The following is an 18,019-nucleotide window of genomic DNA, read 5'->3' on the forward strand; positions in this document are numbered from 1 at the left end:
CATGCGGAGTACTTCCCCCTTGGTTTATTTCTTGGTGGGTGACTGTGATCCCCAGATAACTAATTTTTGGGGGAACCTCCCCCCTTTTCAAAATGTTTAGTGTCTAATAGGGAGATCTAAAACTGAAAGGTGCTGTCTGATGGTATAGCAAGGACCAGGTGCCATGTTGGCCCCAGGATAGACAGAGACAGCTGTAGCATGGGGGATGGGGTCCGGTGCAAGTTGTGGTTTAGAAATAGCCCTCCTGCCGGCAAACTGAAAGTGCCATTGCTTTGAAAATGGAGGACAGCCAAGCGTGCTGGTGCACGCCCTTAACTCCAGCTCTTGGGAGGCCGAGACAGGTGGATCTTTATGAGTTCGAGATCAGCCTGATGCATAGTGAGTTGCAGGCCAGCTAGGGCGCATAGTAAGACTACGCCTCACAAACAGCAACAAAAAAGAGGGCAGCCAGGGGGATGGCTCGGTGGGCAGCCTCCACAGGTGCACATACACCAACACATACACCAACACAAGGTAATTAATTTTTAAAAAAGAGTCAGGTGCTATAATCCCAATACTAAGAGACTGAAGCAGGAGCATGATAAAGGACAGCCCAGGCCACAAAGCAAGATTGTTTCAACAAATCCCAAACCCAAACCAAAGTAAACCAAACAAAAAGAACGTTAGAACAGAGGCAGAAAAGCATCCACCTAAAATTCGGGCCTGGATGTGACTCACTGGAGGAGCACCGTTATCTCCAGCATGGAAAAGGAAACAAGCATTTAAAAATGAATATGGGTGTTTTGTTGCATGTCTGAGGTATTGAATCCTCCAGTACTAGAGTTACAGATGATTTCGAGTTGCCGTTGAGTGTGGGGAATTGAATTTGGGTCTTTTGCAAGAACAGCAAGTGCTCTTAACTGCTGGCCATCTCTACAGCCCCCAAACTCAATTTAAAAAAATACATTGTGTGTGAGTACACACCTGCCTTGGAGCATGTGTCATTCAGAGGACAAGTTGCCAAGTCAGTTCTCATTTTCCACTACATGGGTTTGGAGAAGTGAGCTCAACTGCCCAGGTTGGGCCAAAAGCATCTTTACCTGCTAATCTATCTCCCTGTGTGCCCTGTGCCCCTAAAACAAAACTTTGAAAAAACAAGAAATCTGTTGAAGGTAGGGAAACTGAGAGATGGGGAACCCCGGATGAAACCAAGCTCAACACATGCCAGAGGCCTTGGCTCCAACACTGCCTGGCTTCCAGCCTAGCCCAAGTATTGGTCCAAAACCAAGGTTTCCCACATCCCAAGGACACAAGGTGGAGCAGGGACACTGGGGTCCTTCTCAGCTTCCAGCAGGGCAGCTGGGGGCATGGAGAGCAGGGACAGCCTTGCCCTCTGCGCATCCTCCTCGCAGGAACACCATCTGATTAGCCAAATTTTTTTGTTGTTTTCTGTTTTCAAATTAACAAAGGAGTCCTTGTTTGGATTTTCAAGTCATTTTATTAGTCCAACCATATAAAAAAGATCCTGTAACCACATCTCTGCCAACCCACCTTCCTCCAGAAAGTAGCAGAGAGGAAAATGGGGATGGACCCTCCCCAGGTGCATTTTACAAACCATGAAGACAACACAAAAGTAGCAACAGGTAATAGGAGTAAACAGAACCACAACACAACACAAAGGTGAGCAGAGGCTGCCACATGAAGTTTACAGGTTGGGGGCAGAGTAGGGAGCAGGTCCACCCTCCTCCTCAGCTTCAGAGGCTTGGACTCCATCAATGTCTTCTCTCTCCATGCGCAGGGAACATAACAAGCGGGGCAAGACAGGAGAGGGCCTTTGTTACCACGCCTAGCGCTGGGCACCGAGACTTCCCCAAAGGGGCCACACCCAAGCTTGCTCTCCTCCCCCATATAAAGGGCACACAGGCTAGCTAGGAAGAGGGTAAGAGAAGCTGAGTCCCAGTCTCATCACTGGTGGGGAATGCTACAAAAATAAAAATAAACCAAGCCTAGTGGCTGGATCACCAGGCCCGGATGATAAAAAAGGGTGAAGCTGTAAAGTTCAGGTTCTTCTAGCTTTTAGTACCATGGCTTTGAGGATCCTGCTGCCCACCCCCACCTCTGCAAAGCCACAGCAGGGCCTCACTTGGATCCTTTTATCAGGGAAGGAATGAGGTATAAGGGCTTCGTGCCTTCCCAAACTTTCCCGAGGCAGAGGAAATGGGGGCACCAAGAGCTGAGTAACAGCGCTATCATAATGTGCAGCAGATAGGCGGGAAAGAAGGGGTTAATGTCTCCAGTCCAGACTTCCAGGGGAGCCCAAACTTCAAATACTCTGGTCAGACCCACCACATCCCAACTTTTGGCAAAAACATGGTCACTGAGAGAAAAGCACAAGAGAAGCTGAGAAAGGACCAGTGACTTTGGTGTGAGGAAGATGTCTTCTCAGCATCTCTTATCTACAGTCTTGACCCCCAGACAAGCAACTGCCCGAGTCAGGAACTCTGCTTCTTCAAGGTATTTGGTGTTCTGAGGAGAAAGGAGTAAGATGGGTCTAGGGGAAGCAAAGGGAAAGACGAGAATCCCCATTTGTTTCCAGAACCAACAAAAGGGACTACATCTCAGTGAGCGAAGAAACTTTGACCACGTGACTCCAAAAGCTACAGCAGTAGCTCTGGGGCTACATACAGAGCTACATAGGCACCGGTGTTAGGGTCATCTGTCATCTGGAGCGTCCTCCAGCCCTCTTCTCCTGCAGCCTCCAGCTAGGCTCTAGGAATGCTCTGCTCAGTGGGCGAGCTTCAGCTTCCTCTATCTCCAAAGGTCTCGATGCACAAGTTCCCAGGAAACAGACAAACAAACAAGCGAGCAAGCCAGGCTCTTCTGCCTGTCCGCCTCAGTTCCTCTTCCGTTTCCAGAAACCATGTATTTCTGCTCCATGTGATGGGAAGCGGTGGAAAACGAGGAGGAGAGCCACATAGTTACTCTGCACGGGCACAGTAAGAAATGTGCACTTCCCTAAGCCGCCCCACCAGAGTCACCCATCGTTAGCAGCCACCAGCTGCCCCATGCCCTCTCGGATGTAGACAGACTGGATCTCCTTGGTCTTGAGGCAGAGATCGCAGGCCCAGACTGCAGAGGCTTCGGTGGTTAGCAGCCCATAGGCGCTCTCCGTCATGCCGGTGCACTCTCGGTGGAACCACTTCTGGCAGGAGGCCTCACACAGAATGGCGTCCTGGTCATCGTTCACCTCACTCCGACAGGCACCGCAAGGGTACACCAGACCCGGGGGAGGCTGAGGCCCTGAGCCTCCACCTGTCTTGCCTGGGGGTGCGAGGCTGTTGGCATCTGGAGTGCCCCCACCTCGGCCGCTGCTGCTGGGGGGGAAACTAGGCTGATTCCCATTAACAGCAGCAGCTGGGGAACCTGAGTGAGGCTCCTGGGGAAAAGCAGTGGGAGCAGGTGGATTCAAGGGCTTTCCCCCATCCTCACCACCAGGGCCTGGAAAACCAGGGTCTGGACCAGGGAAGGGACTTGTGTTAGGAGGCAGGCTGGGAAGTCCCTGACCAGGTCTCTGAAGGGAAGGACCAAAAGGAGCTCCTGGTTGGGCAAAGCGTTGGGGGAGAGGAGGACCCAGCTCACCTCTAGGAGGCTGCCCCATGGTGGGGGAGATCATGGGACCAAATCCCCCCACTGGACCCGGCATCATCTGCCCACCAGGTGGGCTAAAGTTTTGGCCCAGAGACTGGTTGAAGGGTTGACTGGGAAAGTTCATGTTGCCTGGGGGTGGATAGCCAGGGCCCTGAGGAGGCATATTAAAAGCTGGGCCCATAGGGTTGGGAGGGAAAGGAGGGGGCTGTCGACGAAGTGGCTGGGGACCCCCTCCTCCTCCAGTGCCATAGCCTGGGGGTACCTGGCCTGCCATGCCCCCCTGTACACGAAAGCCTCCAAAGGGCACAGGACTGCCAAGGAATGGAGGGCCTGCACCCCCCACCTTAGGGGCTCCGAAGTCATCCTCAAAAGGGTTAGAAGCAACCAGATGGTCCACCATGGGAGTCGGGGGTGGTGCAAACTCTGTCAGATGTGAGTATGCAGGACCCTAGTGAAAACAGGAGGAAGATGTTATGGGACACGAGCACCACAAACACAATATACTCTTTGAAGACTGACACAGCTCAGACCCAAAACCGTGACTGACCTTAGGACATGACAGGGGGCGGGAGGTGGAGCCCACAACAGCACTGTTTTTTAAAAAACGAAACAAAACCCAGCAGACAGGGCCGGAGAGCTAGCTCACCGGTTAAGAGCCTGAGTTGGATTCCCAGCACCCATGTTAGAGGGCTCAATAATGGCCTACAACTCCAGAGGTGTAACACCTTTGGTTTCTGCCAGCACTTGCATTCGCATGCACATAGAGACCCATATGCATACATACAGTTAAGGATAACAAAATAACTGAACTTATAAAAATACAGACAAGCCGGGCGGTGGCAGCGCATGCCACGCCTTTAATCCCAGCACTCAAGAGGCAGAGGCAGGCAGATCTCTGTGAGTTCGAGGCCATCCTGGTCTACAAAGAGAGTTCCAGGAGAGCGTCCAAAACAATACAGAGAAACCCTGTCTTTTTTTTTGTTGTTGTTGTTTTACGAGACAGGGTTTCTCTGTATTGTTTTGGAGGCTATCGGTCCAGCCCGGCCTCGAACTCACAGAGATCCGCCTGCCTCTGCCTCCTGAGTGCTGGGATTAAAGGCGTGCGCCACCAATGCCCGGCTCAGAGAAACCCTGTCTTGAAAAACAAAAACAAACAAACAAACAAAAAAAAAAAGACAAAAATCATACCAAAACCCAGGACTGACCCCAAAGCAGTTAATTAATCCTGCCCCCCCCCACCAGACAGTATCTTATATAACCAGGCTGCATTCAAGCTCAGTTTGTAGCTGAAGATAACCTTGAAATCCTCATTATCCCCATCCTCCTGCCTCATTCTTTGGAGTACTGTGACAGAAATGAACGACTCCATCTCAGTTTACAAAGCGCTGGGGCTAAAACTCAGGGCTCTGTGCAAGCTAACTAGGCAAACACTCAGTACTGAATATTTACTTTTTAAAAGTCTCCTATTTTCTCAGCCTTTCTAATAAGAACAAACATTAAAGCACTGTAGCATGGACCCCTAGGAAAGACTCAGCAAACTAGGCCTGGTGAGATATGCCAGCAAATACCAGCACTTCAGAGAGTGAAGCAGATGAGCTAAGACATCGAAGCCGAGCTGGGCACCTTGTCTCAAAACAGTGAGTACAGGCTGGAGACGGCTCACCGGTTTAAGAGCACTTGCTGCTCACAGCTGACAACTACCTGTACCTCCAGTCCTGGGCACTCTGACCCTCTCTTCTGGCCTCTGAGGGCACCTAGCACTCGTCCTTGGGTTCCTAGCACTGCAGAAAACCAGTATGGTGATGCACATCTGTAATCTCACCACTTTGGAAGAGAAAGCAGGATCATAGATTCAAAGTCGTCCTTGGCTACACAGCAAATACAAAGTCAGTCTGGGATACATGAGATCTTGTCTCACAAAGGAAGAAACACGAAAGGAGGAAGGCCGGGCTGGGCTAAACGCTGGCACAGAGCTAGGACCCGAGAGGGAAAGGAGAGGAGAGTATCTCTGCTTTTCCTCACCCCTCCCTCCACCTGGAACAAGGCACAAGCGGGCAGCCAGGCAGACAGACAGACAGTCAGACAGACAAAGCGGGGAGGGGTTTCTTGGAATACTCCCACTATGGATTCCCATTTACCTGAGTGTTGGACTTTCTTCGTTTCTTTTCAGGGCTCTTCATTTGCAGACCTGGAAGAGCAGCAATAGGCAGACGAGGCAAGTTTTCCTGAGGTTCTACTGTCTCCTTCCTCCCAGCCACTTTCCAGACTCTAACTTCCACGTACACTTGCTTACTTATTTCAGAAACGGGGGTAAAATATGAAAAATGACTAGTATGACTACACTCTAAGCTACGATCCTACATCTCATTGAAATCAAAGATACCCGGCTCCAAAACCTGAAGTGATCTGTGACACCTGCCCCCAACCACAAACCCTTCCCACCTGAGACCACCTCCAGTGCCTAGGCAACCTCCCCAGCCCCCATCCCTTCCCTACGAGGGTCCAGGGTCCTGGGCCTCGACAGCCCCCGCCCCTCTCTGCGCTCTCACCGGCCTTGCCCTGCTTCCTCCCGGTGCTGGGCGGCGCGGGGGGCGGTGCGGGGCCGCTGCCTCCCTCCAGCTTGTCCGGTGGGGGCGGCGCCGAGGCGGCCATGGATTGGGGGACCCGAGTCAGCGTCGGCGGGGGATGGAAGCGTCCTCAGGCCGCACCATCGCCCGGAGGGGAGTCAGGGGCAGCGCAGCACCCCCGAGCTGCAGCAAGCCCTAGACACGCCGAGAGGGAGTCACAGAGCCAGAGCACCAACTGCACGCCTGCTCCAGACTCACCGCCCGCCCACGGCCACAGCAACCGGAACCGGAACTCCAATGGGTCGCCGCCACCGAGCGCGGTAGGGAGGGGAAAGATGGGAAGGGCTAAGACGCTGCACCCAGGAAGGCTGGGCCTCGCCACGCCACTCCTCCGAAGTGCGGCTGAGGCTGGCCGAGCTGGCCCCGCAGCTGTGGGGTGCACCGCACGACAGCGGGCGCGCGAGCTCCCTGGGGGCCTGGGGGCGGTCCGGACACGCCCCTTCCTACCGCGAACCAATCGCCTTTCAGATACGTCCCTACCGCGCAGCCTCACTGGCCCCCAAATCCTCCCGCGGGCTGGCGCTGGCTTTGAGCCCAATGGACTTAGCCCAGGTGGGGTCCACCGCCACCTCCCACTGACGCCCTCATCAACCAGACTTTCCAGAGGTGTTGAGGCGCCGAGGTAGAAGAAATACGGACTTTAATGAAGACTATTTCCCTTTGGTATAAAGCATCCAAACCAAAAGTAGGCGACGGCCAAGACTGAAAACCAGTCTTACACCCCCACCCCATGTCCACAAGGCCTTACAGGTGCGCTTCTAAAGTTTCTTTCTGTCCTAGCTGTATCAGCCCGCAAGGCCCGCAAGCAGAAGGTAGGGTTTGACATTAGCTTTCACATCATGACCCCACAATACTGTTTAACCAAACTTCCGCTCAGGTCTCTTGAGGAAGAAGAAAAAGGAATTCTGTCCTATTTATTTTTAGGCCAGAGAGAGTAAAATCCCAACAGTTGTATTTAAAAAAAAAGTTTGGAAAACTCAAGGTGATATATAAATGTAATCGACTATCATACTTTGTGCTCAAAAGTAAACAACAGAAACAAAACCAGGAAAAAAATCTACAGCCCTAAAATGTATGTGTGTTAACAACACAGAGTGCAGTTCCAGACCTACAAATGGAATTGAGGATTGTCCACTGCTTCGGTCTCAATGCCTCCGCAACCCCGAGGTTAGCCGTACACATACTGGAGGCACATGTCAGCCACGCACACCCATCCCAAAAGTGCGAGACCGGATGGGGTTGCAGGAAGGCTATACTTTGGCTGTAGACTGTAACACAGGAGCAAACGTGGGAGGGGCAGGCTTAAGAAATGTAGAGACCCCTGGGAGGATAGGGATCAAGGCCAGGAGGCACTGAGCAAGGCAGGGGTCCAATTCTGCCCCCCCTCCGCCACCAGGAGGGGGCCCTGGGGCTATCTCTCTTGTCTCTCTTTGGTTTTGGAGTCAGGGTCTCTCTACATAGCCCTGGCTGTCCTGGAACTCTGTTGTAGACCAGCCTGGCCTTACAAATCCTCATCTCTGCCCCCTGGGTGCTGTGATTAAAGGCATGTGCCACCAAGCCCGGCTTGGGGCACTCTCTTAAGGGCTGCACAACCAAAAGGCAGAGGAGGTAGCTGCCACTCCTGCCCCCATTCTTCCCAAACACAGAGAGGTGCTGAGCATGACAGGATTCCGGAAGCCGAGGTGTCAGCACCCCCTCTCTACAATGAAGGGCCTGAGAACTCTGCAGAGAGTACCTACACACCTAGGAGACAGTCAAAGGCACAGAGTTGTAAGGGGATGCATAGGGAGTAGGGTATGTTATGAGGGATCTGGGGTACCCTGAAGACCAGGGGTAAACCAGAGGTATGATATTTCCCTTCCCCAAAGGGCACTTGCTCCACTGGGCCTATCACCCCAGCGCATTTTCCACTGTAAGAACCTACCCTCTGGGGGAAAGCGCATCAGGCTGGCACAGACAGGGCCCAGGCAAGGGACCACTCTGTACATTAATACTTTGGTGAGGTTTGGGCAGAAGCAGGGTGCTACCCCAGGTTCCTATCTAAAGCCCCCTCTCTCCGGTGGGCACCCAAGGCCAGCCCCACAGAACAGAGGTCCCAGGAGTTAGAGGACACGGTAGAAAGGGATGGAGGGCATCCGGGAAAGACTGAGGATCACGCTTTCCGATCCACGGGTTGCTGTAGACACAGTTCACTGCCCGCGGAGATGATGGGCAAGTGATTGTCCATGTGGTAGCTGATGAGGTGGCTGACACTCTCAAAGCGGTGATCCTTTGTCCGAACCTGGGAAGACGGGAAGAAAGAGGATCAGTTGTGAAGAGTCAGTAAGACCTTAGTCCCCAAAACTGAGGAAGATGGGGGCCAGGGCAGGTCAGCCATGACTATTGACGTTTCTTTACAGAGAAGATATTCACACACATGGGAGTCTGTGGACAGTGAAACTGGTGACTTGAAGGAACTGCTGTCTCAATGGAGGGCATGGAGGACTAGTGAAGCAGGTCAGCTTCTGTTTTGTTTGGTTTTGGTTTGGTTTGGTTTGTTTGGGCTTGGTTTTTTGAGACAGTTTCTCTGTGTAGCTTTGGAGCCTGTCCTAGAATTCTCTCTGTAGACCAGCCTGGCCTCAAATTCACACAGATCCACCTGCCTCTGCCTCCTGAGTGCTGAGATTAAAGGTGTGAGCCACCAATATCCAGCAGGCAAGTCAGATTTTTTAAAAAGAAGAAAAAAGAACACTGAGTTTGAGACTAAAGAGCTAGGGAGACTCCTGACTCCTCTCAAGAGGAAATTTGGGGTCTCTGCCCCATAACCATCTCATGTCAAGCGTCACTGCCTTCTCGGGGTCACTTCCTCACCAGGCAAAAGGAGCACAGATCAGGTAAGAACTTTCTAGGTCTGAGATTGGAGGACTGGTCAGAACTGTAATGAACACAGCTCAGAGCCAGCAGAGTGGTGGCGTACACCTTTAATCCCAGCACTCAGGAAGCAGAGGCAGAGGGATATCTGAGTTTGAGGCCAGCCTGGTTTACAGAGCGAGTTCTAGACAGGCTCCAAAGCTTCAGGGAAACCCTTTCTCGAAAAAGACAGCAATAAGGAGAGGAAAGAAAGGTACCTTTTTCTCCCACCTGCTACATACACCTCTGCCCACTTACCACACCTTCAGGGTCCACCAGAAGCAGGTGCTTGGGCTGCCCACTCTGCAGGCCAGTGAGCACATACTGGCCAGGTGTGGTTGTGCTCTCTCGAACCAAGAAGTCACCATTGAGCCGCAGCAGAGCTTCTGCTTCCCGCCGGCTCAGCTTCCCATGGAACCAGGACTCCCCTTGGAGCTGCTCGGCCATGGACATGGTCTGAGGGGGTGGAGGCCCCCGAAGGGCATCTTCAAAGGGCTCTAAGGGTGTAGAGAGATGGCTAGCAGAACTGGCCCAGCATACCCCCAAGACTCAGACTCTAGGAAGTCGAGAACAAGTGGAAAAGGAGGGACAGAGGAAGGTAGGGCTATGAGACTCACTCACTCATGTCAAAGAGGTCGCGGGGTGCACTGCCATTAACGGAAGGATTGGGAGGCCCAGCCCCACCCCCAGCTTGCCGGGCCTTGTCTAGATTCTGGATGTTGACATAGGAAGGGTCATCGAAGAGCTCTCTGCCTGGGCAAGGTGGTGCAGGCAGCATCTGTTTAGGGACTTCAGGGTCTCCTGCAGCATGCTGCCCTACAGGCTGTAAGAAAGACCAGGTGAGACCAAGGCCCTAGCCAGCCACTCCCACCCTGGACTGGCGGTCTCCATCCTCCAAGCTTACCAGTGTAGCTCCCAAGTGGCTGGGCACCTGAGCAGTGGGCACAGTGGGTCGAGCAGCCCCTTCTCGAAGCCTCATGTCTACCACCCCACCGAGAGGGGGTTCCTTCCCTGGGAAGTCATTGTAGTACTGATGGTCAGGTGGCTCTTCCTCCTCCTCGTCCCAGGCTGAGCCAGCAAAGCCAGCCATCCTGAAAAGCGAAGGATGGAGTGAGGTGGGTTTACATGTGTGGTGGCCAAGAGACCCAAGAGAACCTTGATCACATCCTAGGCATACATACACGTATACTATGGGTCAGACCTGAGGCGTGGTGCTATAACCCTGTAAGGCTGGTATTCCTTTCAATTTTTAAAAATAAAAATCGGGGTTGGAGAGATTTGCACAAGGTCTCTCAACTAAAAGGAGGTAGAGTTGAGATTTAATTTGGTTTTAAACCAAAAACTCACTTTTGACAGCTATGGTATCCCAGAGGGATGGAGGCACTGTTCAAAAAAAGAGATATTCAGGATGGTCACATTGTTTATCTCTTGAAACTTGAAAAAAAACAAAAACAAACAAAAAACCCATAGGGATCTCAGGTAAAAAAGAGATGCTAGAACGGGAAGCAGTCAGTGGCTAAGGTGTGAGAGTCAAAGTTTGGATCACCAGAACCCATGTACAAGCCAGGCCAACTCTACAAGAATGGTGACCACCTGTAACCCCAGCACTCTGGAGGCAGAGACAGGATCCAGAGCAAGCTGGTTGCCCTAGCCAAATCTGGCAAGCTCCAGGCCAGCAAAAGACCTTGACCGTCAATAAACAAAGTGTGCTGCAATAAAGGAAGGCATCTGATGTCAACTTGAGACCTCTCTATAAGCACACACACGTGAGTACATTTGCACACACAACACATGCTCCAACACACATACACATACAGAAAAAAAGAAAATATTTTTTCCCCAATCTAGATTTTTCTTTTCGAGACTGCGTTTCTCTGAGTAGCCCCAGCCGTCCTGGAACTCACTCTGTAGACCAGACTGTCCTCCAACTCAGAGATCCACCTGCCTCTGCCTCCTGAGTGCTGGGATTAAAGGTGTACGCCACCACCAACAGGCTAAAATCTAAATTCTTAATAACCTTCAGGGGCAGGAAAGCACAGAACAGTGAATGGGGAGTATGATGCAGAGGACCCGGGTTTGGTTCTCAGCACTCACATGGAAGCTCAAAACCATCTTTAATTCCAGTTCCAGGGGATCCAATGCCCTCTTTTGGCTTCCACAGATACTGTATACACTTACATACATGCAGTAAAACACACATACACATAAAACAAAAAAATCTTTAAGGGGAAAAAACTATGTAAGAACACAGGGATAAGCTGGGTGGTGGCGGCGACGGCACACACCTTTAGTCCCAGTACTCAGGAGGCAGAGGCAGGTGAATTTCTGTGAGGTCCAGGCCAGCCTGGTGTACAGAGCAGGTTCCAGGAAGCAAGGGCTATTACACTGAGAAACCCGGTCTTGAAAAACCATAAAATAATAATAAATAAACCATACAGGGATAGGCTAAAAATGAGGAATCTGAGCCAGAGTCCATCCAGCTAGAAAAGGCAAGCTAGAGGGAGGTGCTGGAATATAACCCCACCCTAGGCAAACAAAAGGAAGAAACTGTCCCTGTAGCAGGCATGACCCTCAACAGACTTCCCTGCTGAGCCACTGGAGACATAACACAGTAGAAAGGAGGAGGCAGGGTCACATAGGTCATTACCTTTTCTGAACCCTCGGAACTCAAGCATGGGAAAAGAACTATTCCAGTCCCCAGCCTGAGGCTCTAGAGCTGCCTCATGCCCTTTACGCCAGCTCACCTGTCATGGGGGGTGACCAGCTTAGGTGGGTTCCTGAGATACTGTTTGAAGCGCAGCTCAAAGGCCTGGCCGATGGTGCTGATGACGTCCTGCGCAAGCCCTTCAGGACACTCCAGGATATGGCAGGCTGGGGCACAGTACAAACTGCCAGTGAGTTGAGGTAGGGTGTCGGGAGGACCCAACCCCAATCCTCGGCAGGATAGCCCCATCAAGCATAGCTGGTGAGAGTATGAGAAAGAGATCCCACTTGTTCTCAGATGATTGGCCCTACCCCGTGTTGCTCACAAGCCTCACCTCTCTGATTTACGGGGTCTTTGGCAACATAGGCAACGTACTCAGCTGTGTCCTAGAGGATAGATTCACAAGAGACCAGTTAGAGTCTCCAACTCTATCTTATTTGACCCCCAAGACTGTTCTTTTCAGATACTCCCACAATCCTCTCTCCCTCATGGTTTTTCAAAAAAGAATTTCTATGGCTGTCCTGGTCCTTAGAGGCATGTGTCACCACACCCATCCTCTGGACAGCACCCCCTCCTCCTTCTTAACCCCTAGTCTCTCACCACCCCCATCCTCTCTGTTCCCCAACTCACCGGATCCCCACCAGACGCGAATGAGATAGATTGCATGTGATGGTTGGCAATGATCTGATGAGGGCAGGGGATGGAGAAGGAAGGGACGGTAAATGTCAGGCAGTCTCAGGGCTCAGTGTGTACCCTCACCCCAGTCAGAGCCTCGGCACCCCAGTCTCATTCTCTTGGCCTCTAATCCTACAGTCTCCTAATTTCCTTCTATCTGGGGGGTGCACGGGTGCAGGGCTTCACTGTATAGTTGGACCTCAAACACCGGCCTCTGCCTCCAAGTACTGGGATTACATTTGCCACTATACCCAAGCCCTCTAATTTCTTCCCTCTACTCTCCAGCTGTGCCTGAAGACTCCGGGTTTTTAGCCTCCAGATCCCCCCCATCCTCCCATAACTACCCCAGTCCCTCCCAGCAGCTCCACCCACCTGTTTGCAGTCTGCTGCCATGAGGTTAAGGCTGCTGGTGGACACAGTGAGAGTGATTGGCATTCCAGCAAACTTCAGGTTACTCCTCCCCAGGATAGAGCTGAGTGGGCGGCTACAGGGCTAGGAAAGGCCCCACGTCTCAGCACCTGCGCACTGCCGTCGCCAGGAGACATCCCTGTGTCCTCCCCGTGCCTGCGCTTGCCCCGCCCCCCGCCCCCCCGGGCCCCCCCCCCCCCCCCGGCTCCCCACAGCCACCACACACACCTTTCTCCTCCGTGTTGCTCCTTTGGCACCAGGCACCGCTTCACACACCAAGCTGATGGCCTCCCTGGAGAGACAGGGGTACTCAGACCCACTCCTGGCCTCCCACTGCCTGGGGCTGCCACAGAGCTGGGGGAGGGGAAGATCAGGCCAGACTCTCCGAGCACTCCAGGCTCTTTGTCGTGGTGGATTGAATTAAGGGCCTTTAATATTTGATGACACTGAGGGGCTGCTTCCTGGCTGATTGGGTTAGGGCCTCGATGGCTGCAGCCCCACCTCTTCCCAGTCACCAAACGTGCCATTCCCTTCCCAGAGCAGCAGCCTTTCCTAATCCATCCTCCACCATCGCCAGGGCTGGACGGGTCAGGTGGGGCTCCAGACCAGAGCTGGCTCTTTCCAGTCAGACACACTTGTGTCACTTTCAGTTCTCTTGGCCACCCCTGAGAAGTTAGCATCAGCACCACCACCAAATGCCCAACTTCCCTCCTCCTCCGCACCGAGACTTCTGTAACTTCACTAAGCCTGGGACTCCAACCGTATACCTGCTCTCCACTAACCTGGTGACCTGAGTCCGGGTATTGAAGTCAAGGGCTCGCATTGACTGCAGGACCTCCACACAACCCATGTACTGTGGGGGAAGGAGGCAAGAATGGGTCAGCTGCCCCTCCCCCGCCCCACACTCCCCCACCCCTTGCAGAAGGTTCTAGGACTGTGCCCTGTGGAGTCCCTAAAGGAAGCGAAGGTGAAGTAGCTTTCCTACTGCCCGGGGCTACCACCCCCTAGTGAAGAAGGGCCACCCAAGAGGACCTTCATGCACTGTGGAGAGATTGTGAGGAGTAGCAGGCATGGGGTGACATCTATAGAAAAGGGAGGAGTCTAGAGGGAAGAGTCCAGAAGTCATTTTTCATTCAACACTTACTAAAGCCTCTGACGTGCTTGGCCATTGAGTAAGCTGGGGGTAGGAATCAAAGGAAAGGGGACCCAGGCAGAAGACCCCCAGGTTAGACAGAGGGCATGGAACTGGAGAAGGGATGTGGCAGGGTTTAGGAACTGGGGGAATGCCACAGATGTTGGGGGAAGAGCAGGAAGTCCCAGCAAATCTGGAGTGAGCAGAGGAACTGGATAGGTATGGGAGGGGGCGGAAAGGAGGATGTTCACTCACCCGAACCAAGTAGGAAACCCCAGGTCCCATGACTTTGTCGTTGGGGTGCAGCCAGCCTCGCGTGGGCTTATTGACAAAGCTCCCGTGTCTGGTCCACTCCTCGCCCCCCAGCTGGCCCCCTTCTACCCGAGTCCTGCGCCCGCCGCCTCCGCTCAGCTTGTTCATGTCCTGGAGGAGGGGCGAGAGGCCTGAGTCCCTAAGGGCTGGCCCTGCATTCCCTTCCCCATCTTCAGCAGTCTTTCCTGGCCCCCCCTTAGGCCCCAGGCGACCCCCAGAAGGATTGGCCAGCTTCAGGTTGCTCATCCGGGGAAAGAAGGAACACAGAGTAGTCGGACTATCGTCCCCAGGCAGAGGAGGCAGAATGGGTCCCAGGGATGAGGCTGACGGGGAAGGCAGCTCTTCTGTAGGGGTAGACCCTGAAGCCCCCTCCTCCAGCGATGACAGAGACTCATTTCGAAGTGGGTTGTACTTGGGCTTGGGAGGTAGAAGATCCATGGCTGGGTTGAGAAGGGGGGCTGCTGCCTGGCCCAGCCCGGCCCCCCTGCCAAAGTCAGGCAAGGGGGCCAGGCAGGGGGCATCCCCAGGCCCTTAGCCTGGTCTGACCTCTGCAGCCCGGTGATAACAGAGGACCTAGAGAGGCGAAGGACAAGTGACCTCTGCTCTCCCACGTCAGACCTAGACAGCTTCAAGCCACATCCTCGCCCAGCCCGGCGAGGAAGCCTCTTATGGCTGAGGAGTACAGGCTGGACCCAGAGCTGACTGGCTCCTCCCCAGAGGCGGGGAACTAAGGAGAGAGACCAATCCCAAGGACACTGCTGACTCACAGACTCAGAGGGGCAGAGACACCTCCCCACACAATGTGTGCTACCCAGCCACTCTCCCTTGCCTAATACAAACATCCATCTGGGAAGGATGAAGGTGCCGGGTAGGAGAGAAAGATGGAAGAATAAGAAGAAGAAAGGAAGGAGTTAAGAGGAACTCTGGATCAATCCAAACTGACATGAGCTAGCCAAAGTGAGCAGGAAGCCAGGAAGGTTAGGAGGATAGAGGAGAAAACAGAGGCTGCTGGAAAGGGTTATCTAGAGTTTAGCATGTCTCTTACAGCCCAGACCATCCCCACCCCCACCAGACAGTGAGTGAGGTGGCAGCCCCAGGGAACCTGGGCCATTAGCATCCTCAGCCACAACAGCTGTGGACAAGAGGGAGGACCCAGGAAGGGAAAGTAGTCCCAGTGGGTGTAAACTCAGGCCAAGAGGGAAAGGAAAGCTGAAACAGGAGGAATAAGGCCAATCTGGGTGGTGCATCTGGGAGCTAGAGCAAGCCTGTTCTTTAGACTTGTCACCTACCAAGGGCAATGGACTTCCTGGACCCCTTTTCAGAGGATGTAGAGGGATTAGGCTACCTTTGGACCTACAGACATATTTCTCTCCTTAAAGGCTGTAAGCTCCACCCAACAGTGTCCCTCACACTAGTAGAGAGGTTGGGGTTGGCCTTAGAGGTCTGAAAATGAAAAAACAAAAAACCAGAACTGGTGCCTAAAAGCCATAAAGGGATAATAGGGCCATAAACAAATCAGTGTTTATAAAGACAGGAAGGAGAGAGGGATACCAGAGGTTGGGATCTGGCCCTAAGTGCATAACAACACCAAACCCATATTTCTTTGCCCACAGTTTCCTGCCACAGCTCTGCTAAAGGCCATCAGGAAGTTAAAGAAAGTGACCAATCAGCATTACTCCAGAATAAACTATCACTTATTTCCTTTAAAAAAAAAAAGGGAGGGGGGACAAATACAAGAAGTAAAAGGAAGCTTTTTATACAGGCTCACCTCCAAACTACCTTTAGGTTTATTTTGGAGAGTTAAAAACTGTATGATTGTGATTAACAATAGCAGCACTTAAAATGGGTTAAAGACCACTCTTCGGCTTTTTCACCTGCCCTTAGTCCCCATCCCAGGAGAGCTGTTACTGAACATCGCACTTCTTCCTGAAAAGAAGTTCTTAGGGAATGAGGAGAAATTCTGCCACAGCCATACACTTCCAAACACACACAATGATGTCCTCATCTTAAGAGATGGCTTTCTCCGGGAGCGTTCATGTCCAGAAGCAATGAATGACCAACAGTGTGCACATTTGGAAGAAAAGGGAGCATAAGCCTTTGAATTTGCTTAAAGAGATGGGAGAAGCCGGGCGTTGGTGGCGCACGCCTTTAATCCCAGCCCTCGGGAGGCAGAGGCAGGCGGATCTCGGGGAGTTCGAGGCCAGCCTGGTCTACAGAGTGAGTTCCAGGACAGCCTCCAAAACAATACAGAGAAACCCTGTCTCGAAAAACCAAAAACCAAAAAAAAAAAAAAAAAAAAAAAAAGATGGGAGATTATCTTCGGGACCAAAGCTAGGTAGTAGTGGCTGGGGGAGCGCCGAGTTTTTCACCTCAGCCCAGCAGGGAGGAAGCTGGAGGGATAGGAAATAGCAGGAAATGGCGAAAGCCTCAGGAATGTTTCCAGCGGGGAAGGTCGGGCAAGTGGGGTCAGGATGAATGCCAAACAGGAGTCATCTGGTTAGGAGGAGGGGTCTTTTAAAAACAACGGAAAACGCACTAGCCCCTACTCCCAACTCCAAAACACTTTTTCTTCTGATGGCAAAAAACTTCCACTCCTGTTAGGTTCACACAAATCTAAACTTAGTGCAATCCAGCCACAGGAAGGTACCACCTATGGCTGTCTCAGGAAGAGGGGCTGACCCAGGAAGGAGTGGGATCAACAGTCTCCAAGCCACTCTCTTATCCATTCGACTGCGGGAAAAAACGAAACCCAGCCCCTTCAACTTATTCAGAGGTTTCGGGAGAAACGGCGCTGCCAATAATCTCCTTACAATCACAAATTTCAACCCCCCACCTGATGGAGCACGAGAGCTCAGGAAAACTAAACCCAAGGCTTAAAGAAAGGAGAGGGATAGAGGAGCAGGCGAAGCGTCCGGAACTTAAGACATGGGTTTTGCGGCAAAGACTCAAGCCCGACACAGAGAAGTCTCCTTACGAGGAACGCGCCACATTCCCGGACCAGACGTGGACAGTGGAAGGGGCGGGGCGCAGGAGGGGCGGGCCCCCAGAGAGGCGTCACTCCTACAAAGCCAGACCGTTCTTTCAAAAGCAAGTTTTGCCCCTTTTTGGAAGCCAGGGTTTTGATAGACTACGATTCGTCGAGAATCCTGAGAGGCCAGTTTCAGAGAGCTGAAGAGACTAATCTTGTGGAGCTAGGAAAACCTATCTGGGGGTAGGGTTTCCAGGGAAGTGGGACGACAGGGTGTGGTCGCGACACTGAGACAACTAGGGGTTCAGGGAGCCCCTTGAAGTTGGAAGGTGGGACTTCCGGGGAGAGGGTCTCGGGGGCGGGACTTATACAACACGACCGGAAGCAGGGCCCAGGGAGAGGGTTCCGGGGTGGAGGAGGAGTGGGTCAGCCACAGAGAGAAAGTCTACACTCACCAGGGTCGCATGGAGTCTCCGCACCGGACCGCGGGCCGATCTGGTTCCGTATCACGTAACTGTCGGCTTAAGTCACCGCCCCAACTTTCTGCCCCGGCCTCAGCCTCCCCGACAAACTTTATTACACTCACTTCCGGCCTCACTAACCCCTGACCCCCTACCTCGCCGTCCCTCCTTCACCCGTCTGCTTTCCGAAGCCGGCCAATGGCTGCGTGAGCGGAT

The 18,019-nt window shown here is 52.8% G+C and overlaps 2 protein-coding genes across 7 annotated transcripts; both read right to left on the minus strand.

Moving 5' to 3' along the window:
• Positions 1–1,457: 1,457 nt before the first annotated feature.
• On the minus strand, positions 1,458–6,741 carry Pygo2 (pygopus family PHD finger 2). 4 transcript variants are annotated; one of them, XM_040752395.1, is made up of 3 exons: positions 6,453–6,741; positions 5,766–5,815; positions 1,458–4,075 (listed from the first exon to the last, which is right to left on the minus strand). In XM_040752395.1, the coding sequence occupies exons 2-3, from the start codon at positions 5,805–5,807 to the stop codon at positions 3,014–3,016; spliced, it is 1,104 nt and encodes a 367-aa protein (XP_040608329.1). In that variant the 5' UTR covers positions 5,808–5,815; positions 6,453–6,741; the 3' UTR covers positions 1,458–3,013. The 4 variants fall into 4 exon arrangements, with proteins under 4 accessions (XP_040608329.1, XP_040608327.1, XP_040608328.1 ...); XM_040752393.1 differs by having other exon boundaries at positions 6,177–6,741; XM_040752394.1 differs by having other exon boundaries at positions 5,766–5,919; positions 6,177–6,741.
• Positions 6,742–6,877: 136 nt separating this feature from the next.
• Positions 6,878–17,955, minus strand: Shc1 (SHC adaptor protein 1). 3 transcript variants are annotated; one of them, XM_005080187.4, is made up of 12 exons: positions 17,798–17,955; positions 14,318–14,485; positions 13,713–13,783; positions 13,159–13,222; positions 12,895–13,014; positions 12,478–12,531; positions 12,182–12,233; positions 11,888–12,014; positions 10,048–10,234; positions 9,765–9,966; positions 9,402–9,640; positions 6,878–8,535 (listed from the first exon to the last, which is right to left on the minus strand). In XM_005080187.4, the coding sequence occupies exons 2-12, from the start codon at positions 14,480–14,482 to the stop codon at positions 8,407–8,409; spliced, it is 1,410 nt and encodes a 469-aa protein (XP_005080244.1). In that variant the 5' UTR covers positions 14,483–14,485; positions 17,798–17,955; the 3' UTR covers positions 6,878–8,406. The 3 variants fall into 3 exon arrangements, with proteins under 3 accessions (XP_005080244.1, XP_012976135.1, XP_005080243.1); XM_013120681.3 differs by lacking the exon at positions 17,798–17,955 and adding an exon at positions 17,349–17,674; XM_005080186.4 differs by lacking the exon at positions 17,798–17,955 and having other exon boundaries at positions 14,318–16,538.
• Between the last annotated feature and the right edge of the window lie 64 nt (positions 17,956–18,019).

This window comes from Mesocricetus auratus, unplaced genomic scaffold, assembly GCF_017639785.1.
Source record: "Mesocricetus auratus isolate SY011 unplaced genomic scaffold, BCM_Maur_2.0 Super-Scaffold_100009, whole genome shotgun sequence".
NCBI classification, from domain to species: Eukaryota; Metazoa; Chordata; class Mammalia; order Rodentia; family Cricetidae; genus Mesocricetus; species Mesocricetus auratus.